This window comes from Patella vulgata, chromosome 6 (genome assembly GCF_932274485.2).
Source record: "Patella vulgata chromosome 6, xgPatVulg1.2, whole genome shotgun sequence".
Lineage (NCBI taxonomy): Eukaryota > Metazoa > Mollusca > Gastropoda > Patellidae > Patella > Patella vulgata.
In genome coordinates, this window is record NC_065884.2 from 53,393,597 (window position 1) to 53,416,655 (window position 23,059).

Consider the following 23,059-nt stretch of genomic DNA (forward strand, 5'->3'; position numbering starts at 1 on the left):
TGGTCGCATACGTTTAATTGAATATATTTCTATCTATTTTCCAGGCAATATTGTTGATGAGTGTGGAGAATCCCGATTTACGGAATGTTTAGCATTTGAATTTGGAAATGAAAATCCAGGGAACAGTAATTTATCAATTTCTGAGCTGACACGCCTCGTAGCTGATGATAAATCGTCGCCAAATCGTGTACAGTATGAAGATGACATAATCAACAACAAGGGGCCCGTTATTCCCCAATTTTACAACGACCTGAGATGTTTGATCGTCGACGAAGTCAAATCCACTGACAGCTTTGCAGATTCGTTGATGTTTTCAACCCACGAGGTGGTGAATATCAGAGAAAGAGAAGAATCACTCCTTCAGATGTTTTCCAAACTTCAACCTGAATATCCTGACATGGTTCAACAACTATCTTGCTTTTACCGCTTCCATTCCGCCAGCATTGACATGGAGAGAATGAACCGTGTTCAGTCCTGTCCATCCAAAGTTCAGCAACAGTCGCTCCATGTGGAACTTGACAACCAGCTACGCATGATCATCGACCGGGTAGAATCTAGTTTACAGTTATTGGCATCACGCACTGAACCGAGCAAGTCGTCAACAACGGCGAGGACTCGTCCAGTCTTGTGTCGTCGGTCCCTGAAAGTACTAGAACAATGGTACCAGTCACACTTAGTTCACCCGTATCCCACGGCCCAGCAAGTTGAACAACTGGCCGAGATTTCGGGTCCAACAACGGAACAGGTCAAAAAGTGGTTTGGTAATAAAAGAAGTCGTGCGAGAAACACAAGATCCCTGACAGAGATAGCTAAAGTCAAACGAAGGCAGCGACTTCTCCGAAGAGTGTGAATGATCTGCTGTTGTTTATGCTTTGTTTTATTTTCTTTATGTTCAAGTTTTGTAACCATATATTCTTGTTACGTTTGATTAAACTTTAATATGCCATTAGAATTCGGTTTTCTTTTTACTGTATATGAGAGAGAGAGAGAGAGAGAGAGAGAACTTGGTCATTTCGGGACTAACATGTGGTTCGATAGTATTTCAATAATTCGATTGCGCCTAGGGAACTTTATATTATAACAATTAGGGGAAAGTCGGAGAAATTCTCGTTTGGGTACATTTGCATCACTTAAATGGATACAGGGGAATACTTACAGTCATTTTAATTTTACCCTACTTAGAGGGTTAAAGAAATTGTCTACAGACTCATTAAGTTCTTCCTCCCCACGGAAATCTTTAGTAAAAGGCGAAAGATTTACACGAGAGATGAGGACAACCAGAGGAATATTTCAAAACGCGGGCTAATCACCCGGTCCACGTTACATATACAAATCTACGTGTCACTCCATTATGACGAACCAGTGATCCTGACAGGAGACAATAACGCTGGAAAATAAATTCACAAGCCTTATAAGATCTAGATAATTAAATGCAGCTTACACTCGACACAAACTAGGGACCAATGCATGTTTCTTTTTTATTATTATTTCAGTAATTCGCTTGCACGTGCGGCTTTTTAGCAGTGGTAGGGGGTGGGGGTCCGAAGAAAACCCACGAGTTTGGACAGGCGACCCGACTCCTTGACAAGTATAACCGGGAATTCGAAACCACGCCAGTTGACTCAATGACAGACCTACGCTAGTAATGCAAACGATCACAACTCTCTTTTTGTTTTTGATATCCACAGAATACAGACTGCTATTAAACATAACTCAAGCTATGATAGGTGATAAGTAATCAGCGATTAGTGTGGATGTATATATTAATCAGTACTGATTAATCATTTTGAGACTAACTCACGCTATCAATTCCAACTGTGAAACGAGATTTGTTTTACGTGTACCCGTGTGTTTTGACAGATGGACCTCGGGTTTTCTGCTCATTCGAGCGTCAACATATTCCTGCCAGCAGAACCAACTCTGATTTGGGCTATCATACTTACATTTTATAAGGAAAATAACCCCAAACACTCTTTTTATCTTAATTTACCCTCCGTAGAGGGTTAAAGAAATTGTCTATAGACTCATTAAGTTGTTCCTCCCCACGGAAATCTTTAGTAAAAAGCGAAAGATTTACACGAGAAACCAGAGTAATTTTTTCAAAACGTGGGCTAATCACCTGGTCCAAGTTTCATACCGGTATGACAAAACAAATTTTATAAGGAAAATAACCCCTAACACTCTTTTTATCTTAATTTACCCTCCGTAGAGGGTTAAAGAAATTGTCTATAGACTCATTAAGTTGTTCCTCCCCACGGAAATCTTTAGTAAAAGGCGAAAGATTTACACGATAAATGAGGAGAAACCAGAGTAATTTTATCAAAACGTGGGCTAATCACCTGGTCCAAGTTTCATACACACGTCATGCCGGTATGACAAAACAGTGATACGAGACAAAAACGCCGGAGTATAAATTCACAAGCATTATAAGTTCTAGATAAATTAACGCAGCGAAAATCTTCGAATGCCTTTACAGATTTTGATTCCACGCCCAATGTTATGGCGAGTTTTACTGCGATGTCATTTTATTAACAAGTAGACATTTGCGAACAAAAACCCCCCTACCGCCCGCCCCGCGACACTCCTTTGAAACCAAGAGTTTACTGCGGCATTTTAATCCTCAATAAAGATAAATCTTGTTATGATTGGTGATTAGTAATCAGCGATAATTGTGTTGGAGACATTATTAGTTAACAGTACTGATTAATGTTTTCCGTGGATTAACTGGTTTGAAAACTCTTTTGGGTGGCTTCAACAAGCCGTCCACATGAGCAGTCATCATAAAGCAGTTGATTTAAAAGGATCGACTCAATTCTGACATCTCATTCTCAATCTGCCATTCCCGGATTTTATTTCATTGCGCTAAATTTTCGAGAAGAAAAAATAATACAACATGGCTTCTTTCATTCCCGATTTTTCACAACTTCCGGCGGGTAACTACGAAATAATCAGTGTGACAGGTAAATTTCTTTATTTCTGAAGCTTTTTTAAATGCAGAATAGGCTATTCTATTATAGAAGATGGCTTGAGATGTATGAGTTTGGAATATAGAATGCATTTAATTGGTCGCATACGTTTAATTGAATATATTTCTATCTATTTTCCAGGCAATATTGTTGATGAGTGTGGAGAATCCCGATTTACGGAATGTTTAGCATTTGAATTTGGAAATGAAAATCCAGGGAACAGTAATTTATCAATTTCTGAGCTGACACGCCTCGTAGCTGATGATAAATCGTCGCCAAATCGTGTACAGTATGAAGATGACATAATCAACAACAAGGGGCCCGTTATTCCCCAATTTTACAACGACCTGAGATGTTTGATCGTCGACGAAGTCAAATCCACTGACAGCTTTGCAGATTCGTTGATGTTTTCAACCCACGAGGTGGTGAATATCAGAGAAAGAGAAGAATCACTCCTTCAGATGTTTTCCAAACTTCAACCTGAATATCCTGACATGGTTCAACAACTATCTTGCTTTTACCGCTTCCATTCCGCCAGCATTGACATGGAGAGAATGAACCGTGTTCAGTCCTGTCCATCCAAAGTTCAGCAACAGTCGCTCCATGTGGAACTTGACAACCAGCTACGCATGATCATCGACCGGGTAGAATCTAGTTTACAGTTATTGGCATCACGCACTGAACCGAGCAAGTCGTCAACAACGGCGAGGACTCGTCCAGTCTTGTGTCGTCGGTCCCTGAAAGTACTAGAACAATGGTACCAGTCACACTTAGTTCACCCGTATCCCACGGCCCAGCAAGTTGAACAACTGGCCGAGATTTCGGGTCTAACAACGGAACAGGTCAAAAAGTGGTTTGGTAATAAAAGAAGTCGTGCGAGAAACACAAGATCCCTGACAGAGATAGCTAAAGTCAAACGAAGGCAGCGACTTCTCCGAAGAGTGTGAATGATCTGCTGTTGTTTATGCTTTGTTTTATTTTCTTTATGTTCAAGTTTTGTAACCATATATTCTTGTTACGTTTGATTAAACTTTAATATGCCATTAGAATTCGGTTTTCTTTTTACTGTATATGAGAGAGAGAGAAAGAGAGAGAGAGAACTTGGTCATTTCGGGACTAACATGTGGTTCGATAGTATTTCAATAATTCGATTGCGCCTAGGGAACTTTATATTATAACAATTAGGGGAAAGTCGGAGAAATTCTCGTTTGGGTACATTTGCATCACTTAAATGGATACAGGGGAATACTTACAGTCATTTTAATTTTACCCTACTTAGAGGGTTAAAGAAATTGTCTACAGGCTCATTAAGTTCTTCCTCCCCACGGAAATCTTTAGTAAAAGGCGAAAGATTTACACGAGAGATGAGGAAAACCAGAGGAATATTTCAAAACGCGGGCTAATCACCCGGTCCACGTTACATATACAAATCTACGTGTCACTCCATTATGACGAACCAGTGATCCTGACAGGAGACAATAACGCTGGAAAATAAATTCACAAGCCTTATAAGTCTAGATAATTAAATGCAGCTTACACTTACACTCGACACAAACTAGGGACCAATGCATGTTTCTTTTTTATTATTATTTCAGTAATTCGCTTGCACGTGCGGCTTTTTAGCAGTGGTAGGGGGTGGGGGTCCGAAGAAAACCCACGAGTTTGGACAGGCGACCCGACTCCTTGACAAGTATAACCCGGAAATCGAAACCACGCCAGTTGACTCAATGACAGACCTACGCTAGTAATGCAAACGATCACAACTCTCTTTTTGTTTTTGATATCCACAGAATACAGACTGCTATTAAACATAACTCAAGCTATGATAGGTGATAAGTAATCAGCGATAAGTGTGGATGTATATATTAATCAGTACTGATTAATCATTTTGAGACTAACTCACGCTATCAATTCCAACTGTGAAACGAGATTTGTTTTACGTGTACCCGTGTGTTTTGACAGATGGACCTCGGGTTTTCTGCTCATTCGAGCGTCAACATATTCCTGCCAGCAGAACCAACTCTGATTTGGGCTATCATACTTAAATTTTATAAGGAAAATAACCCCAAACACTCTTTTTATCTTAATTTACCCTCCGTAGAGGGTTAAAGAAATTGTCTATAGACTCATTAAGTTGTTCCTCCCCACGGAAATCTTTAGTAAAAAGCGAAAGATTTACACGAGAAACCAGAGTAATTTTTTCAAAACGTGGGCTAATCACCTGGTCCAAGTTTCATACCGGTATGACAAAACAAATTTTATAAGGAAAATAACCCCTAACACTCTTTTTATCTTAATTTACCCTCCGTAGAGGGTTAAAGAAATTGTCTATAGACTCATTAAGTTGTTCCTCCCCACGGAAATCTTTAGTAAAAGGCGAAAGATTTACACGATAAATGAGGAGAAACCAGAGTAATTTTATCAAAACGTGGGCTAATCACCTGGTCCAAGTTTCATACACACGTCATGCCGGTATGACAAAACAGTGATACGAGACAAAAACGCCGGAGTATAAATTCACAAGCATTATAAGTTCTAGATAAATTAACGCAGCGAAAATCTTCGAATGCCTTTACAGATTTTGATTCCACGCCCAATGTTATGGCGAGTTTTACTGCGATGTCATTTTATTAACAAGTAGACATTTGCGAACAAAAACCCCCCTACCGCCCGCCCCGCGACACTCCTTTGAAACCAAGAGTTTACTGCGGCATTTTAATCCTCAATAAAGATAAATCTTGTTATGATTGGTGATTAGTAATCAGCGATAATTGTGTTGGAGACATTATTAGTTAACAGTACTGATTAATGTTTTCCGTGGATTAACTGGTTTGAAAACTCTTTTGGGTGGCTTCAACAAGCCGTCCACATGAGCAGTCATCATAAAGCAGTTGATTTAAAAGGATCGACTCAATTCTGACATCTCATTCTCAATCTGCCATTCCCGGATTTTATTTCATTGCGCTAAATTTTCGAGAAGAAAAAATAATACAACATGGCTTCTTTCATTCCCGATTTTTCACAACTTCCGGCGGGTAACTACGAAATAATCAGTGTGACAGGTAAATTTCTTTATTTCTGAAGCTTTTTTAAATGCAGAATAGGCTATTCTATTATAGAAGATGGCTTGAGATGTATGAGTTTGGAATATAGAATGCATTTAATTGGTCGCATACGTTTAATTGAATATATTTCTATCTATTTTCCAGGCAATATTGTTGATGAGTGTGGAGAATCCCGATTTACGGAATGTTTAGCATTTGAATTTGGAAATGAAAATCCAGGGAACAGTAATTTATCAATTTCTGAGCTGACACGCCTCGTAGCTGATGATAAATCGTCGCCAAATCGTGTACAGTATGAAGATGACATAATCAACAACAAGGGGCCCGTTATTCCCCAATTTTACAACGACCTGAGATGTTTGATCGTCGACGAAGTCAAATCCACTGACAGCTTTGCAGATTCGTTGATGTTTTCAACCCACGAGGTGGTGAATATCAGAGAAAGAGAAGAATCACTCCTTCAGATGTTTTCCAAACTTCAACCTGAATATCCTGACATGGTTCAACAACTATCTTGCTTTTACCGCTTCCATTCCGCCAGCATTGACATGGAGAGAATGAACCGTGTTCAGTCCTGTCCATCCAAAGTTCAGCAACAGTCGCTCCATGTGGAACTTGACAACCAGCTACGCATGATCATCGACCGGGTAGAATCTAGTTTACAGTTATTGGCATCACGCACTGAACCGAGCAAGTCGTCAACAACGGCGAGGACTCGTCCAGTCTTGTGTCGTCGGTCCCTGAAAGTACTAGAACAATGGTACCAGTCACACTTAGTTCACCCGTATCCCACGGCCCAGCAAGTTGAACAACTGGCCGAGATTTCGGGTCCAACAACGGAACAGGTCAAAAAGTGGTTTGGTAATAAAAGAAGTCGTGCGAGAAACACAAGATCCCTGACAGAGATAGCTAAAGTCAAACGAAGGCAGCGACTTCTCCGAAGAGTGTGAATGATCTGCTGTTGTTTATGCTTTGTTTTATTTTCTTTATGTTCAAGTTTTGTAACCATATATTCTTGTTACGTTTGATTAAACTTTAATATGCCATTAGAATTCGGTTTTCTTTTTACTGTATATGAGAGAGAGAGAAAGAGAGAGAACTTGGTCATTTCGGGACTAACACGTGGTTCGATAGTATTTCAATAATTCGATTGCGCCTAGGGAACTTTATATTATAACAATTAGGGGAAAGTCGGAGAAATTCTCGTTTGGGTACATTTGCATCACTTAAATGGATACAGGGGAATACTTACAGTCATTTTAATTTTACCCTACTTAGAGGGTTAAAGAAATTGTCTACAGACTCATTAAGTTCTTCCTCCCCACGGAAATCTTTAGTAAAAGGCGAAAGATTTACACGAGAGATGAGGAAAACCAGAGGAATATTTCAAAACGCGGGCTAATCACCCGGTCCACGTTACATATACAAATCTACGTGTCACTCCATTATGACGAACCAGTGATCCTGACAGGAGACAATAACGCTGGAAAATAAATTCACAAGCCTTATAAGATCTAGATAATTAAATGCAGCTTACACTCGACACAAACTAGGGACCAATGCATGTTTCTTTTTTATTATTATTTCAGTAATTCGCTTGCACGTGCGGCTTTTTAGCAGTGGTAGGGGGTGGGGGTCCGAAGAAAACCCACGAGTTTGGACAGGCGACCCGACTCCTTGACAAGTATAACCGGGAATTCGAAACCACGCCAGTTGACTCAATGACAGACCTACGCTAGTAATGCAAACGATCACAACTCTCTTTTTGTTTTTGATATCCACAGAATACAGACTGCTATTAAACATAACTCAAGCTATGATAGGTGATAAGTAATCAGCGATTAGTGTGGATGTATATATTAATCAGTACTGATTAATCATTTTGAGACTAACTCACGCTATCAATTCCAACTGTGAAACGAGATTTGTTTTACGTGTACCCGTGTGTTTTGACAGATGGACCTCGGGTTTTCTGCTCATTCGAGCGTCAACATATTCCTGCCAGCAGAACCAACTCTGATTTGGGCTATCATACTTAAATTTTATAAGGAAAATAACCCCAAACACTCTTTTTATCTTAATTTACCCTCCGTAGAGGGTTAAAGAAATTGTCTATAGACTCATTAAGTTGTTCCTCCCCACGGAAATCTTTAGTAAAAAGCGAAAGATTTACACGAGAAACCAGAGTAATTTTTTCAAAACGTGGGCTAATCACCTGGTCCAAGTTTCATACCGGTATGACAAAACAAATTTTATAAGGAAAATAACCCCTAACACTCTTTTTATCTTAATTTACCCTCCGTAGAGGGTTAAAGAAATTGTCTATAGACTCATTAAGTTGTTCCTCCCCATGGAAATCTTTAGTAAAAGGCGAAAGATTTACACGAAAAATGAGGAGAAACCAGAGTAATTTTATCAAAACGTGGGCTAATCACCTGGTCCAAGTTTCATACACACGTCATGCCGGTATGACAAAACAGTGATACGAGACAAAAACGCCGGAGTATAAATTCACAAGCATTATAAGTTCTAGATAAATTAACGCAGCGAAAATCTTCGAATGCCTTTACAGATTTTGATTCCACGCCCAATGTTATGGCGAGTTTTACTGCGATGTCATTTTATTAACAAGTAGACATTTGCGAACAAAAACCCCCCTACCGCCCGCCCCGCGACACTCCTTTGAAACCAAGAGTTTACTGCGGCATTTTAATCCTCAATAAAGATAAATCTTGTTATGATTGGTGATTAGTAATCAGCGATAATTGTGTTGGAGACATTATTAGTTAACAGTACTGATTAATGTTTTCCGTGGATTAACTGGTTTGAAAACTCTTTTGGGTGGCTTCAACAAGCCGTCCACATGAGCAGTCATCATAAAGCAGTTGATTTAAAAGGATCGACTCAATTCTGACATCTCATTCTCAATCTGCCATTCCCGGATTTTATTTCATTGCGCTAAATTTTCGAGAAGAAAAAATAATACAACATGGCTTCTTTCATTCCCGATTTTTCACAACTTCCGGCGGGTAACTACGAAATAATCAGTGTGACAGGTAAATTTCTTTATTTCTGAAGCTTTTTTAAATGCAGAATAGGCTATTCTATTATAGAAGATGGCTTGAGATGTATGAGTTTGGAATATAGAATGCATTTAATTGGTCGCATACGTTTAATTGAATATATTTCTATCTATTTTCCAGGCAATATTGTTGATGAGTGTGGAGAATCCCGATTTACGGAATGTTTAGCATTTGAATTTGGAAATGAAAATCCAGGGAACAGTAATTTATCAATTTCTGAGCTGACACGCCTCGTAGCTGATGATAAATCGTCGCCAAATCGTGTACAGTATGAAGATGACATAATCAACAACAAGGGGCCCGTTATTCCCCAATTTTACAACGACCTGAGATGTTTGATCGTCGACGAAGTCAAATCCACTGACAGCTTTGCAGATTCGTTGATGTTTTCAACCCACGAGGTGGTGAATATCAGAGAAAGAGAAGAATCACTCCTTCAGATGTTTTCCAAACTTCAACCTGAATATCCTGACATGGTTCAACAACTATCTTGCTTTTACCGCTTCCATTCCGCCAGCATTGACATGGAGAGAATGAACCGTGTTCAGTCCTGTCCATCCAAAGTTCAGCAACAGTCGCTCCATGTGGAACTTGACAACCAGCTACGCATGATCATCGACCGGGTAGAATCTAGTTTACAGTTATTGGCATCACGCACTGAACCGAGCAAGTCGTCAACAACGGCGAGGACTCGTCCAGTCTTGTGTCGTCGGTCCCTGAAAGTACTAGAACAATGGTACCAGTCACACTTAGTTCACCCGTATCCCACGGCCCAGCAAGTTGAACAACTGGCCGAGATTTCGGGTCCAACAACGGAACAGGTCAAAAAGTGGTTTGCTAATAAAAGAAGTCGTGCGAGAAACACAAGATCCCTGACAGAGATAGCTAAAGTCAAACGAAGGCAGCGACTTCTCCGAAGAGTGTGAATGATCTGCTGTTGTTTATGCTTTGTTTTATTTTCTTTATGTTCAAGTTTTGTAACCATATATTCTTGTTACGTTTGATTAAACTTTAATATGCCATTAGAATTCGGTTTTCTTTTTACTGTATATGAGAGAGAGAGAAAGAGAGAGAACTTGGTCATTTCGGGACTAACACGTGGTTCGATAGTATTTCAATAATTCGATTGCGCCTAGGGAACTTTATATTATAACAATTAGGGGAAAGTCGGAGAAATTCTCGTTTGGGTACATTTGCATCACTTAAATGGATACAGGGGAATACTTACAGTCATTTTAATTTTACCCTACTTAGAGGGTTAAAGAAATTGTCTACAGACTCATTAAGTTCTTCCTCCCCACGGAAATCTTTAGTAAAAGGCGAAAGATTTACACGAGAGATGAGGAAAACCAGAGGAATATTTCAAAACGCGGGCTAATCACCCGGTCATACACACGTCATGCCGGTATGACAAAACAAATTTTATAAGGAAAATAACCCCTAACACTCTTTTTATCTTAATTTACCCTCCGTAGAGGGCTAAAAGAAATTGTCTATAGACTCATTAAGTTGTTCCTCCCCACGGAAATCTTTAGTAAAAGGCGAAAGATTTACACGAAAAATGAGGAGAAACCAGAGTAATTTTATCAAAACGTGGGCTAATCACCTGGTCCAAGTTTCATACACACGTCATGCCGGTATGACAAAACAAATTTTATAAGGAAAATAACCCCTAACACTCTTTTTATCTTAATTTACCCTCCGTAGAGGGTTAAAGAAATTGTCTATAGACTCATTAAGTTGTTCCTCCCCATGGAAATCTTTAGTAAAAGGCGAAAGATTTACACGAAAAATGAGGAGAAACCAGAGTAATTTTATCAAAACGTGGGCTAATCACCTGGTCCAAGTTTCATACACACGTCATGCCGGTATGACAAAACAGTGATACGAGACAAAAACGCCGGAGTATAAATTCACAAGCATTATAAGTTCTAGATAAATTAACGCAGCGAAAATCTTCGAATGCCTTTACAGATTTTGATTCCAAGCCCAATGTTATGGCGAGTTTTACTGCGATGTCATTTTATTAACAAGTAGACATTTGCGAACAACGCCCCCCCCCCCCACCGCCCACCCCGCGACCCTCCTTTGAAACCAAGAGTTTACTGCGGCATTTTAATCCTCAATAAAGATAAATCTTGTTATGATTGGTGATTAGTAATCAGCGATAATTGTGTTGGAGACATTATTAGTTAACAGTACTGATTAATGTTTTCCGTGGATTAACTGGTTTGAAAACTCTTTTGGGTGGCTTCAACAAGCCGTCCACATGAGCAGTCATCATAAAGCAGTTGATTTAAAAGGATCGACTCAATTCTGACATCTCATTCTCAATCTGCCATTCCCGGATTTTATTTCATTGCGCTAAATTTTCGAGAAGAAAAAATAATACAACATGGCTTCTTTCATTCCCGATTTTTCACAACTTCCGGCGGGTAACTACGAAATAATCAGTGTGACAGGTAAATTTCTTTATTTCTGAAGCTTTTTTAAATGCAGAATAGGCTATTCTATTATAGAAGATGGCTTGAGATGTATGAGTTTGGAATATAGAATGCATTTAATTGGTCGCATACGTTTAATTGAATATATTTCTATCTATTTTCCAGGCAATATTGTTGATGAGTGTGGAGAATCCCGATTTACGGAATGTTTAGCATTTGAATTTGGAAATGAAAATCCAGGGAACAGTAATTTATCAATTTCTGAGCTGACACGCCTCGTAGCTGATGATAAATCGTCGCCAAATCGTGTACAGTATGAAGATGACATAATCAACAACAAGGGGCCCGTTATTCCCCAATTTTACAACGACCTGAGATGTTTGATCGTCGACGAAGTCAAATCCACTGACAGCTTTGCAGATTCGTTGATGTTTTCAACCCACGAGGTGGTGAATATCAGAGAAAGAGAAGAATCACTCCTTCAGATGTTTTCCAAACTTCAACCTGAATATCCTGACATGGTTCAACAACTATCTTGCTTTTACCGCTTCCATTCCGCCAGCATTGACATGGAGAGAATGAACCGTGTTCAGTCCTGTCCATCCAAAGTTCAGCAACAGTCGCTCCATGTGGAACTTGACAACCAGCTACGCATGATCATCGACCGGGTAGAATCTAGTTTACAGTTATTGGCATCACGCACTGAACCGAGCAAGTCGTCAACAACGGCGAGGACTCGTCCAGTCTTGTGTCGTCGGTCCCTGAAAGTACTAGAACAATGGTACCAGTCACACTTAGTTCACCCGTATCCCACGGCCCAGCAAGTTGAACAACTGGCCGAGATTTCGGGTCCAACAACGGAACAGGTCAAAAAGTGGTTTGGTAATAAAAGAAGTCGTGCGAGAAACACAAGATCCCTGACAGAGATAGCTAAAGTCAAACGAAGGCAGCGACTTCTCCGAAGAGTGTGAATGATCTGCTGTTGTTTATGCTTTGTTTTATTTTCTTTATGTTCAAGTTTTGTAACCATATATTCTTGTTACGTTTGATTAAACTTTAATATGCCATTAGAATTCGGTTTTCTTTTTACTGTATATGAGAGAGAGAGAGAAAGAGAGAGAACTTGGTCATTTCGGGACTAACACGTGGTTCGATAGTATTTCAATAATTCGATTGCGCCTAGGGAACTTTATATTATAACAATTAGGGGAAAGTCGGAGAAATTCTCGTTTGGGTACATTTGCATCACTTAAATGGATACAGGGGAATACTTACAGTCATTTTAATTTTACCCTACTTAGAGGGTTAAAGAAATTGTCTACAGACTCATTAAGTTCTTCCTCCCCACGGAAATCTTTAGTAAAAGGCGAAAGATTTACACGAGAGATGAGGAAAACCAGAGGAATATTTCAAAACGCGGGCTAATCACCCGGTCATACACACGTCATGCCGGTATGACAAAACAAATTTTATAAGGAAAATAACCCCTAACACTCTTTTTATCTTAATTTACCCTCCGTAGAGGGCTAAAAGAAATTGTCTATAGACTCATTAAGTTGTTCCTCCCCACGGAAATCTTTAGTAAAAGGCGAAAGATTTACACGAAAAATGAGGAGAAACCAGAGTAATTTTATCAAAACGTGGGCTAATCACCTGGTCCAAGTTTCATACACACGTCATGCCGGTATGACAAAACAAATTTTATAAGGAAAATAACCCCTAACACTCTTTTTATCTTAATTTACCCTCCGTAGAGGGTTAAAGAAATTGTCTATAGACTCATTAAGTTGTTCCTCCCCATGGAAATCTTTAGTAAAAGGCGAAAGATTTACACGAAAAATGAGGAGAAACCAGAGTAATTTTATCAAAACGTGGGCTAATCACCTGGTCCAAGTTTCATACACACGTCATGCCGGTATGACAAAACAGTGATACGAGACAAAAACGCCGGAGTATAAATTCACAAGCATTATAAGTTCTAGATAAATTAACGCAGCGAAAATCTTCGAATGCCTTTACAGATTTTGATTCCAAGCCCAATGTTATGGCGAGTTTTACTGCGATGTCATTTTATTAACAAGTAGACATTTGCGAACAACGCCCCCCCCCCCCCCACCGCCCACCCCGCGACCCTCCTTTGAAACCAAGAGTTTACTGCGGCATTTTAATCCTCAATAAAGATAAATCTTGTTATGATTGGTGATTAGTAATCAGCGATAATTGTGTTGGAGACATTATTAGTTAACAGTACTGATTAATGTTTTCCGTGGATTAACTGGTTTGAAAACTCTTTTGGGTGGCTTCAACAAGCCGTCCACATGAGCAGTCATCATAAAGCAGTTGATTTAAAAGGATCGACTCAATTCTGACATCTCATTCTCAATCTGCCATTCCCGGATTTTATTTCATTGCGCTAAATTTTCGAGAAGAAAAAATAATACAACATGGCTTCTTTCATTCCCGATTTTTCACAACTTCCGGCGGGTAACTACGAAATAATCAGTGTGACAGGTAAATTTCTTTATTTCTGAAGCTTTTTTAAATGCAGAATAGGCTATTCTATTATAGAAGATGGCTTGAGATGTATGAGTTTGGAATATAGAATGCATTTAATTGGTCGCATACGTTTAATTGAATATATTTCTATCTATTTTCCAGGCAATATTGTTGATGAGTGTGGAGAATCCCGATTTACGGAATGTTTAGCATTTGAATTTGGAAATGAAAATCCAGGGAACAGTAATTTATCAATTTCTGAGCTGACACGCCTCGTAGCTGATGATAAATCGTCGCCAAATCGTGTACAGTATGAAGATGACATAATCAACAACAAGGGGCCCGTTATTCCCCAATTTTACAACGACCTGAGATGTTTGATCGTCGACGAAGTCAAATCCACTGACAGCTTTGCAGATTCGTTGATGTTTTCAACCCACGAGGTGGTGAATATCAGAGAAAGAGAAGAATCACTCCTTCAGATGTTTTCCAAACTTCAACCTGAATATCCTGACATGGTTCAACAACTATCTTGCTTTTACCGCTTCCATTCCGCCAGCATTGACATGGAGAGAATGAACCGTGTTCAGTCCTGTCCATCCAAAGTTCAGCAACAGTCGCTCCATGTGGAACTTGACAACCAGCTACGCATGATCATCGACCGGGTAGAATCTAGTTTACAGTTATTGGCATCACGCACTGAACCGAGCAAGTCGTCAACAACGGCGAGGACTCGTCCAGTCTTGTGTCGTCGGTCCCTGAAAGTACTAGAACAATGGTACCAGTCACACTTAGTTCACCCGTATCCCACGGCCCAGCAAGTTGAACAACTGGCCGAGATTTCGGGTCTAACAACGGAACAGGTCAAAAAGTGGTTTGGTAATAAAAGAAGTCGTGCGAGAAACACAAGATCCCTGACAGAGATAGCTAAAGTCAAACGAAGGCAGCGACTTCTCCGAAGAGTGTGAATGATCTGCTGTTGTTTATGCTTTGTTTTATTTTCTTTATGTTCAAGTTTTGTAACCATATATTCTTGTTACGTTTGATTAAACTTTAATATGCCATTAGAATTCGGTTTTCTTTTTACTGTATATGAGAGAGAGAGAGAAAGAGAGAGAGAGAACTTGGTCATTTCGGGACTAACATGTGGTTCGATAGTATTTCAATAATTCGATTGCGCCTAGGGAACTTTATATTATAACAATTAGGGGAAAGTCGGAGAAATTCTCGTTTGGGTACATTTGCATCACTTAAATGGATACAGGGGAATACTTACAGTCATTTTAATTTTACCCTACTTAGAGGGTTAAAGATTAATTGTCTACAGACTCATTAAGTTCTTCCTCCCCACGGAAATCTTTAGTAAAAGGCGAAAGATTTACACGAGAGATGAGGAAAACCAGAGGAATATTTCAAAACGCGGGCTAATCACCCGGTCCACGTTACATATACAAATCTACGTGTCACTCCATTATGACGAACCAGTGATCCTGACAGGAGACAATAACGCTGGAAAATAAATTCACAAGCCTTATAAGATCTAGATAATTAAATGCAGCTTACACTCGACACAAACTAGGGACCAATGCATGTTTCTTTTTAATTATTATTTCAGTAATTCGCTTGCACGTGCGGCTTTTTAGCAGTGGTAGGGGGTGGGTGTCCGAAGAAAACCCACGAGTTTGGACAGGCGACCCGACTCCTTGACAAGTATAACCGGGAATTCGAAACCACGCCAGTTGACTCAATGACAGACCTACGCTAGTAATGCAAACGATCACAACTCTCTTTTTGTTTTTGATATCCACAGAATACAGACTGCTATTAAACATAACTCAAGCTATGATAGGTGATAAGTAATCAGCGATAAGTGTGGATGTATATATTAATCAGTACTGATTAATCATTTTGAGACTAACTCACGCTATCAATTCCAACTGTGAAACGAGATTTGTTTTACGTGTACTCGTGTGTTTAGACAGCTGGACCTCGGGTTTTCTGCTCATTCGAGCGTCAACATATTCCTGCCAGCAGAACCAACTCTGATTTGGGCTATCATACTTAAATTTTATAAGGAAAATAACCCCTAACACTCTTTTTATCTTAATTTACCCTCCGTAGAGGGCTAAAAGAAATTGTCTATAGACTCATTAAGTTGTTCCTCCCCACGGAAATCTTTAGTAAAAGGCGAAAGATTTACACGAAAAATGAGGAGAAACCAGAGTAATTTTTTCAAAACGTGGGCTAATCACCTGGTCCAAGTTTCATACACACGTCATGCCGGTATGACAAAACAAATTTTATAAGGAAAATAACCCCTAACACTCTTTTTATCTTAATTTACCCTCCGTAGAGGGTTAAAGAAATTGTCTATAGACTCATTAAGTTGTTCCTCCCCACGGAAATCTTTAGTAAAAGGCGAAAGATTTACACGAAAAATGAGGAGAAACCAGAGTAATTTTATCAAAACGTGGGCTAATCACCTGGTCCAAGTTTCATACACACGTCATGCCGGTATGACAAAACAGTGATACGAGACAAAAACGCCGGAGTATAAATTCACAAGCATTATAAGTTCTAGATAAATTAACGCAGCGAAAATCTTCGAATGCCTTTACAGATTTTGATTCCAAGCCCAATGTTATGGCGAGTTTTACTGCGATGTCATTTTATTAACAAGTAGACATTTGCGAACAATGCCCCCCCCCCCACCGCCCGCCCCGCGACCCTCCTTTGAAACCAAGAGTTTACTGCGGCATTTTAATCCTCAATAAAGATAAATCTTGTTATGATTGGTGATTAGTAATCAGCGATAATTGTGTTGGAGACATTATTAGTTAACAGTACTGATTAATGTTTTCCGTGGATTAACTGGTTTGAAAACTCTTTTGGGTGGCTTCAACAAGCCGTCCACATGAGCAGTCATCATAAAGCAGTTGATTTAAAAGGATCGACTCAATTCTGACATCTCATTCTCAATCTGCCATTCCCGGATTTTATTTCATTGCGCTAAATTTTCGAGAAGAAAAAATAATACAACATGGCTTCTTTCATTCCCGATTTTTCACAACTTCCGGCGGGTAACTACGAAATAATCAGTGTGACAGGTAAATTTCTTTATTTCTGAAGCTTTTTTAAATGCAGAATAGGCTATTCTATTATAGAAGATGGCTTGAGATGTATGAGTTTGGAATATAGAATGCATTTAATTGGTCGCATACGTTTAATTGAATATATTTCTATCTATTTTCCAGGCAATATTGTTGATGAGTGTGGAGAATCCCGATTTACGGAATGTTTAGCATTTGAATTTGGAAATGAAAATCCAGGGAACAGTAATTTATCAATTTCTGAGCTGACACGCCTCGTAGCTGATGATAAATCGTCGCCAAATCGTGTACAGTATGAAGATGACATAATCAACAACAAGGGGCCCGTTATTCCCCAATTTTACAACGACCTGAGATGTTTGATCGTCGACGAAGTCAAATCCACTGACAGCTTTGCAGATTCGTTGATGTTTTCAACCCACGAGGTGGTGAATATCAGAGAAAGAGAAGAATCACTCCTTCAGATGTTTTCCAAACTTCAACCTGAATATCCTGACATGGTTCAACAACTATCTTGCTTTTACCGCTTCCATTCCGCCAGCATTGACATGGAGAGAATGAACCGTGTTCAGTCCTGTCCATCCAAAGTTCAGCAACAGTCGCTCCATGTGGAACTTGACAACCAGCTACGCATGATCATCGACCGGGTAGAATCTAGTTTACAGTTATTGGCATCACGCACTGAACCGAGCAAGTCGTCAACAACGGCGAGGACTCGTCCAGTCTTGTGTCGTCGGTCCCTGAAAGTACTAGAACAATGGTACCAGTCACACTTAGTTCACCCGTATCCCACGGCCCAGCAAGTTGAACAACTGGCCGAGATTTCGGGTCCAACAACGGAACAGGTCAAAAAGTGGTTTGGTAATAAAAGAAGTCGTGCGAGAAACACAAGATCCCTGACAGAGATAGCTAAAGTCAAACGAAGGCAGCGACTTCTCCGAAGAGTGTGAATGATCTGCTGTTGTTTATGCTTTGTTTTATTTTCTTTATGTTCAAGTTTTGTAACCATATATTCTTGTTACGTTTGATTAAACTTTAATATGCCATTAGAATTCGGTTTTCTTTTTACTGTATATGAGAGAGAGAGAGAAAGAGAGAGAACTTGGTCATTTCGGGACTAACACGTGGTTCGATAGTATTTCAATAATTCGATTGCGCCTAGGGAACTTTATATTATAACAATTAGGGGAAAGTCGGAGAAATTCTCGTTTGGGTACATTTGCATCACTTAAATGGATACAGGGGAATACTTACAGTCATTTTAATTTTACCCTACTTAGAGGGTTAAAGAAATTGTCTACAGACTCATTAAGTTCTTCCTCCCCACGGAAATCTTTAGTAAAAGGCGAAAGATTTACACGAGAGATGAGGAAAACCAGAGGAATATTTCAAAACGCGGGCTAATCACCCGGTCCACGTTACATATACAAATCTACGTGTCACTCCATTATGACGAACCAGTGATCCTGACAGGAGACAATAACGCTGGAAAATAAATTCACAAGCCTTATAAGATCTAGATAATTAAATGCAGCTTACACTCGACACAAACTAGGGACCAATGCATGTTTCTTTTTTATTATTATTTCAGTAATTCGCTTGCACGTGCGGCTTTTTAGCAGTGGTAGGGGGTGGGGGTCCGAAGAAAACCCACGAGTTTGGACAGGCGACCCGACTCCTTGACAAGTATAACCGGGAATTCGAAACCACGCCAGTTGACTCAATGACAGACCTACGCTAGTAATGCAAACGATCACAACTCTCTTTTTGTTTTTGATATCCACAGAATACAGACTGCTATTAAACATAACTCAAGCTATGATAGGTGATAAGTAATCAGCGATTAGTGTGGATGTATATATTAATCAGTACTGATTAATCATTTTGAGACTAACTCACGCTATCAATTCCAACTGTGAAACGAGATTTGTTTTACGTGTACCCGTGTGTTTTGACAGATGGACCTCGGGTTTTCTGCTCATTCGAGCGTCAACATATTCCTGCCAGCAGAACCAACTCTGATTTGGGCTATCATACTTAAATTTTATAAGGAAAATAACCCCAAACACTCTTTTTATCTTAATTTACCCTCCGTAGAGGGTTAAAGAAATTGTCTATAGACTCATTAAGTTGTTCCTCCCCACGGAAATCTTTAGTAAAAAGCGAAAGATTTACACGAGAAACCAGAGTAATTTTTTCAAAACGTGGGCTAATCACCTGGTCCAAGTTTCATACCGGTATGACAAAACAAATTTTATAATGAAAATAACCCCTAACACTCTTTTTATCTTAATTTACCCTCCGTTGAGGGTTAAAGAAATTGTCTATAGACTCATTAAGTTGTTCCTCCCCACGGAAATCTTTAGTAAAAGGCGAAAGATTTACACGATAAATGAGGAGAAACCAGAGTAATTTTATCAAAACGTGGGCTAATCACCTGGTCCAAGTTTCATACACACGTCATGCCGGTATGACAAAACAGTGATACGAGACAAAAACGCCGGAGTATAAATTCACAAGCATTATAAGTTCTAGATAAATTAACGCAGCGAAAATCTTCGAATGCCTTTACAGATTTTGATTCCACGCCCAATGTTATGGCGAGTTTTACTGCGATGTCATTTTATTAACAAGTAGACATTTGCGAACAACGCCCCCCCCCCCCCACCGCCCACCCCGCGACCCTCCTTTGAAACCAAGAGTTTACTGCGGCATTTTAATCCTCAATAAAGATAAATCTTGTTATGATTGGTGATTAGTAATCAGCGATAATTGTGTTGGAGACATTATTAGTTAACAGTACTGATTAATGTTTTCCGTGGATTAACTGGTTTGAAAACTCTTTTGGGTGGCTTCAACAAGCCGTCCACATGAGCAGTCATCATAAAGCAGTTGATTTAAAAGGATCGACTCAATTCTGACATCTCATTCTCAATCTGCCATTCCCGGATTTTATTTCATTGCGCTAAATTTTCGAGAAGAAAAAATAATACAACATGGCTTCTTTCATTCCCGATTTTTCACAACTTCCGGCGGGTAACTACGAAATAATCAGTGTGACAGGTAAATTTCTTTATTTCTGAAGCTTTTTTAAATGCAGAATAGGCTATTCTATTATAGAAGATGGCTTGAGATGTATGAGTTTGGAATATAGAATGCATTTAATTGGTCGCATACGTTTAATTGAATATATTTCTATCTATTTTCCAGGCAATATTGTTGATGAGTGTGGAGAATCCCGATTTACGGAATGTTTAGCATTTGAATTTGGAAATGAAAATCCAGGGAACAGTAATTTATCAATTTCTGAGCTGACACGCCTCGTAGCTGATGATAAATCGTCGCCAAATCGTGTACAGTATGAAGATGACATAATCAACAACAAGGGGCCCGTTATTCCCCAATTTTACAACGACCTGAGATGTTTGATCGTCGACGAAGTCAAATCCACTGACAGCTTTGCAGATTCGTTGATGTTTTCAACCCACGAGGTGGTGAATATCAGAGAAAGAGAAGAATCACTCCTTCAGATGTTTTCCAAACTTCAACCTGAATATCCTGACATGGTTCAACAACTATCTTGCTTTTACCGCTTCCATTCCGCCAGCATTGACATGGAGAGAATGAACCGTGTTCAGTCCTGTCCATCCAAATCTACGTGTCACTCCATTATGACGAACCAGTGATCCTGACAGGAGACAATAACGCTGGAAAATAAATTCACAAGCCTTATAAGATCTAGATAATTAAATGCAGCTTACACTCGACACAAACTAGGGACCAATGCATGTTTCTTTTTTATTATTATTTCAGTAATTCGCTTGCACGTGCGGCTTTTTAGCAGTGGTAGGGGGTGGGGGTCCGAAGAAAACCCACGAGTTTGGACAGGCGACCCGACTCCTTGACAAGTATAACCGGGAATTCGAAACCACGCCAGTTGACTCAATGACAGACCTACGCTAGTAATGCAAACGATCACAACTCTCTTTTTGTTTTTGATATCCACAGAATACAGACTGCTATTAAACATAACTCAAGCTATGATAGGTGATAAGTAATCAGCGATTAGTGTGGATGTATATATTAATCAGTACTGATTAATCATTTTGAGACTAACTCACGCTATCAATTCCAACTGTGAAACGAGATTTGTTTTACGTGTACCCGTGTGTTTTGACAGATGGACCTCGGGTTTTCTGCTCATTCGAGCGTCAACATATTCCTGCCAGCAGAACCAACTCTGATTTGGGCTATCATACTTAAATTTTATAAGGAAAATAACCCCAAACACTCTTTTTATCTTAATTTACCCTCCGTAGAGGGTTAAAGAAATTGTCTATAGACTCATTAAGTTGTTCCTCCCCACGGAAATCTTTAGTAAAAAGCGAAAGATTTACACGAGAAACCAGAGTAATTTTTTCAAAACGTGGGCTAATCACCTGGTCCAAGTTTCATACCGGTATGACAAAACAAATTTTATAATGAAAATAACCCCTAACACTCTTTTTATCTTAATTTACCCTCCGTTGAGGGTTAAAGAAATTGTCTATAGACTCATTAAGTTGTTCCTCCCCACGGAAATCTTTAGTAAAAGGCGAAAGATTTACACGATAAATGAGGAGAAACCAGAGTAATTTTATCAAAACGTGGGCTAATCACCTGGTCCAAGTTTCATACACACGTCATGCCGGTATGACAAAACAGTGATACGAGACAAAAACGCCGGAGTATAAATTCACAAGCATTATAAGTTCTAGATAAATTAACGCAGCGAAAATCTTCGAATGCCTTTACAGATTTTGATTCCACGCCCAATGTTATGGCGAGTTTTACTGCGATGTCATTTTATTAACAAGTAGACATTTGCGAACAACGCCCCCCCCCCACCGCCCACCCCGCGACCCTCCTTTGAAACCAAGAGTTTACTGCGGCATTTTAATCCTCAATAAAGATAAATCTTGTTATGATTGGTGATTAGTAATCAGCGATAATTGTGTTGGAGACATTATTAGTTAACAGTACTGATTAATGTTTTCCGTGGATTAACTGGTTTGAAAACTCTTTTGGGTGGCTTCAACAAGCCGTCCACATGAGCAGTCATCATAAAGCAGTTGATTTAAAAGGATCGACTCAATTCTGACATCTCATTCTCAATCTGCCATTCCCGGATTTTATTTCATTGCGCTAAATTTTCGAGAAGAAAAAATAATACAACATGGCTTCTTTCATTCCCGATTTTTCACAACTTCCGGCGGGTAACTACGAAATAATCAGTGTGACAGGTAAATTTCTTTATTTCTGAAGCTTTTTTAAATGCAGAATAGGCTATTCTATTATAGAAGATGGCTTGAGATGTATGAGTTTGGAATATAGAATGCATTTAATTGGTCGCATACGTTTAATTGAATATATTTCTATCTATTTTCCAGGCAATATTGTTGATGAGTGTGGAGAATCCCGATTTACGGAATGTTTAGCATTTGAATTTGGAAATGAAAATCCAGGGAACAGTAATTTATCAATTTCTGAGCTGACACGCCTCGTAGCTGATGATAAATCGTCGCCAAATCGTGTACAGTATGAAGATGACATAATCAACAACAAGGGGCCCGTTATTCCCCAATTTTACAACGACCTGAGATGTTTGATCGTCGACGAAGTCAAATCCACTGACAGCTTTGCAGATTCGTTGATGTTTTCAACCCACGAGGTGGTGAATATCAGAGAAAGAGAAGAATCACTCCTTCAGATGTTTTCCAAACTTCAACCTGAATATCCTGACATGGTTCAACAACTATCTTGCTTTTACCGCTTCCATTCCGCCAGCATTGACATGGAGAGAATGAACCGTGTTCAGTCCTGTCCATCCAAAGTTCAGCAACAGTCGCTCCATGT

At 39.4% G+C, this 23,059-nt stretch overlaps 4 protein-coding genes, 18 non-coding genes and 5 pseudogenes across 22 annotated transcripts; 4 read left to right on the forward strand and 23 right to left on the reverse strand.

Moving 5' to 3' along the window:
* Nucleotides 1-307: 307 nt before the first annotated feature.
* On the forward strand, nt 308-850 carry LOC126824389 (uncharacterized). The gene has a single exon (XM_050553610.1). The coding sequence runs from the start codon at nt 308-310 to the stop codon at nt 848-850; it is 543 nt and encodes a 180-aa protein (XP_050409567.1).
* Nucleotides 851-1,169: 319 nt separating this feature from the next.
* On the reverse strand, nt 1,170-1,286 carry LOC126825877 (U5 spliceosomal RNA). Its single transcript, XR_007682291.1, has one exon. It is a non-coding gene; the product is annotated as a U5 spliceosomal RNA (small nuclear RNA).
* A 702-nt stretch (nt 1,287-1,988) lies between these two features.
* LOC126825883 (U5 spliceosomal RNA) lies at nt 1,989-2,094 on the reverse strand (annotated as a pseudogene).
* Nucleotides 2,095-2,198: 104 nt separating this feature from the next.
* On the reverse strand, nt 2,199-2,314 carry LOC126825934 (U5 spliceosomal RNA). Its single transcript, XR_007682326.1, has one exon. It is a non-coding gene; the product is annotated as a U5 spliceosomal RNA (small nuclear RNA).
* Nucleotides 2,315-4,232: 1,918 nt separating this feature from the next.
* On the reverse strand, nt 4,233-4,348 carry LOC126825860 (U5 spliceosomal RNA). The gene has a single exon (XR_007682275.1). It is a non-coding gene; the product is annotated as a U5 spliceosomal RNA (small nuclear RNA).
* Nucleotides 4,349-5,056: 708 nt separating this feature from the next.
* LOC126825884 (U5 spliceosomal RNA) lies at nt 5,057-5,162 on the reverse strand (annotated as a pseudogene).
* Nucleotides 5,163-5,266: 104 nt separating this feature from the next.
* On the reverse strand, nt 5,267-5,382 carry LOC126825935 (U5 spliceosomal RNA). The gene has a single exon (XR_007682327.1). It is a non-coding gene; the product is annotated as a U5 spliceosomal RNA (small nuclear RNA).
* Nucleotides 5,383-6,438: 1,056 nt separating this feature from the next.
* LOC126824390 (uncharacterized) lies at nt 6,439-6,981 on the forward strand. Its single transcript, XM_050553611.1, has one exon. The coding sequence runs from the start codon at nt 6,439-6,441 to the stop codon at nt 6,979-6,981; it is 543 nt and encodes a 180-aa protein (XP_050409568.1).
* A 315-nt stretch (nt 6,982-7,296) lies between these two features.
* LOC126825837 (U5 spliceosomal RNA) lies at nt 7,297-7,412 on the reverse strand. The gene has a single exon (XR_007682251.1). It is a non-coding gene; the product is annotated as a U5 spliceosomal RNA (small nuclear RNA).
* A 703-nt stretch (nt 7,413-8,115) lies between these two features.
* Nucleotides 8,116-8,221, reverse strand: LOC126825885 (U5 spliceosomal RNA; annotated as a pseudogene).
* Nucleotides 8,222-8,325: 104 nt separating this feature from the next.
* Nucleotides 8,326-8,441, reverse strand: LOC126825810 (U5 spliceosomal RNA). Its single transcript, XR_007682225.2, has one exon. It is a non-coding gene; the product is annotated as a U5 spliceosomal RNA (small nuclear RNA).
* Nucleotides 8,442-10,355: 1,914 nt separating this feature from the next.
* LOC126825840 (U5 spliceosomal RNA) lies at nt 10,356-10,471 on the reverse strand. Its single transcript, XR_007682253.1, has one exon. It is a non-coding gene; the product is annotated as a U5 spliceosomal RNA (small nuclear RNA).
* A 106-nt stretch (nt 10,472-10,577) lies between these two features.
* On the reverse strand, nt 10,578-10,695 carry LOC126825920 (U5 spliceosomal RNA). The gene has a single exon (XR_007682313.1). It is a non-coding gene; the product is annotated as a U5 spliceosomal RNA (small nuclear RNA).
* Nucleotides 10,696-10,810: 115 nt separating this feature from the next.
* LOC126825802 (U5 spliceosomal RNA) lies at nt 10,811-10,926 on the reverse strand. The gene has a single exon (XR_007682217.1). It is a non-coding gene; the product is annotated as a U5 spliceosomal RNA (small nuclear RNA).
* A 1,060-nt stretch (nt 10,927-11,986) lies between these two features.
* Nucleotides 11,987-12,529, forward strand: LOC126824391 (uncharacterized). The gene has a single exon (XM_050553612.1). The coding sequence runs from the start codon at nt 11,987-11,989 to the stop codon at nt 12,527-12,529; it is 543 nt and encodes a 180-aa protein (XP_050409569.1).
* Nucleotides 12,530-12,846: 317 nt separating this feature from the next.
* LOC126825841 (U5 spliceosomal RNA) lies at nt 12,847-12,962 on the reverse strand. Its single transcript, XR_007682254.1, has one exon. It is a non-coding gene; the product is annotated as a U5 spliceosomal RNA (small nuclear RNA).
* Nucleotides 12,963-13,068: 106 nt separating this feature from the next.
* LOC126825921 (U5 spliceosomal RNA) lies at nt 13,069-13,186 on the reverse strand. Its single transcript, XR_007682314.1, has one exon. It is a non-coding gene; the product is annotated as a U5 spliceosomal RNA (small nuclear RNA).
* Nucleotides 13,187-13,301: 115 nt separating this feature from the next.
* LOC126825803 (U5 spliceosomal RNA) lies at nt 13,302-13,417 on the reverse strand. The gene has a single exon (XR_007682218.1). It is a non-coding gene; the product is annotated as a U5 spliceosomal RNA (small nuclear RNA).
* Nucleotides 13,418-15,343: 1,926 nt separating this feature from the next.
* Nucleotides 15,344-15,461, reverse strand: LOC126825861 (U5 spliceosomal RNA). Its single transcript, XR_007682276.1, has one exon. It is a non-coding gene; the product is annotated as a U5 spliceosomal RNA (small nuclear RNA).
* A 702-nt stretch (nt 15,462-16,163) lies between these two features.
* On the reverse strand, nt 16,164-16,281 carry LOC126825922 (U5 spliceosomal RNA). Its single transcript, XR_007682315.1, has one exon. It is a non-coding gene; the product is annotated as a U5 spliceosomal RNA (small nuclear RNA).
* A 115-nt stretch (nt 16,282-16,396) lies between these two features.
* Nucleotides 16,397-16,512, reverse strand: LOC126825784 (U5 spliceosomal RNA). Its single transcript, XR_007682198.1, has one exon. It is a non-coding gene; the product is annotated as a U5 spliceosomal RNA (small nuclear RNA).
* Nucleotides 16,513-17,571: 1,059 nt separating this feature from the next.
* LOC126824392 (uncharacterized) lies at nt 17,572-18,114 on the forward strand. Its single transcript, XM_050553613.1, has one exon. It carries the CDS (start codon nt 17,572-17,574, stop codon nt 18,112-18,114), a length of 543 nt encoding a protein of 180 aa, XP_050409570.1.
* Nucleotides 18,115-18,431: 317 nt separating this feature from the next.
* Nucleotides 18,432-18,547, reverse strand: LOC126825842 (U5 spliceosomal RNA). Its single transcript, XR_007682255.1, has one exon. It is a non-coding gene; the product is annotated as a U5 spliceosomal RNA (small nuclear RNA).
* A 703-nt stretch (nt 18,548-19,250) lies between these two features.
* On the reverse strand, nt 19,251-19,356 carry LOC126825893 (U5 spliceosomal RNA; annotated as a pseudogene).
* Nucleotides 19,357-19,460: 104 nt separating this feature from the next.
* Nucleotides 19,461-19,576, reverse strand: LOC126825795 (U5 spliceosomal RNA). Its single transcript, XR_007682209.1, has one exon. It is a non-coding gene; the product is annotated as a U5 spliceosomal RNA (small nuclear RNA).
* A 1,896-nt stretch (nt 19,577-21,472) lies between these two features.
* On the reverse strand, nt 21,473-21,578 carry LOC126825894 (U5 spliceosomal RNA; annotated as a pseudogene).
* A 104-nt stretch (nt 21,579-21,682) lies between these two features.
* Nucleotides 21,683-21,798, reverse strand: LOC126825796 (U5 spliceosomal RNA). Its single transcript, XR_007682210.1, has one exon. It is a non-coding gene; the product is annotated as a U5 spliceosomal RNA (small nuclear RNA).
* Between the last annotated feature and the right edge of the window lie 1,261 nt (nt 21,799-23,059).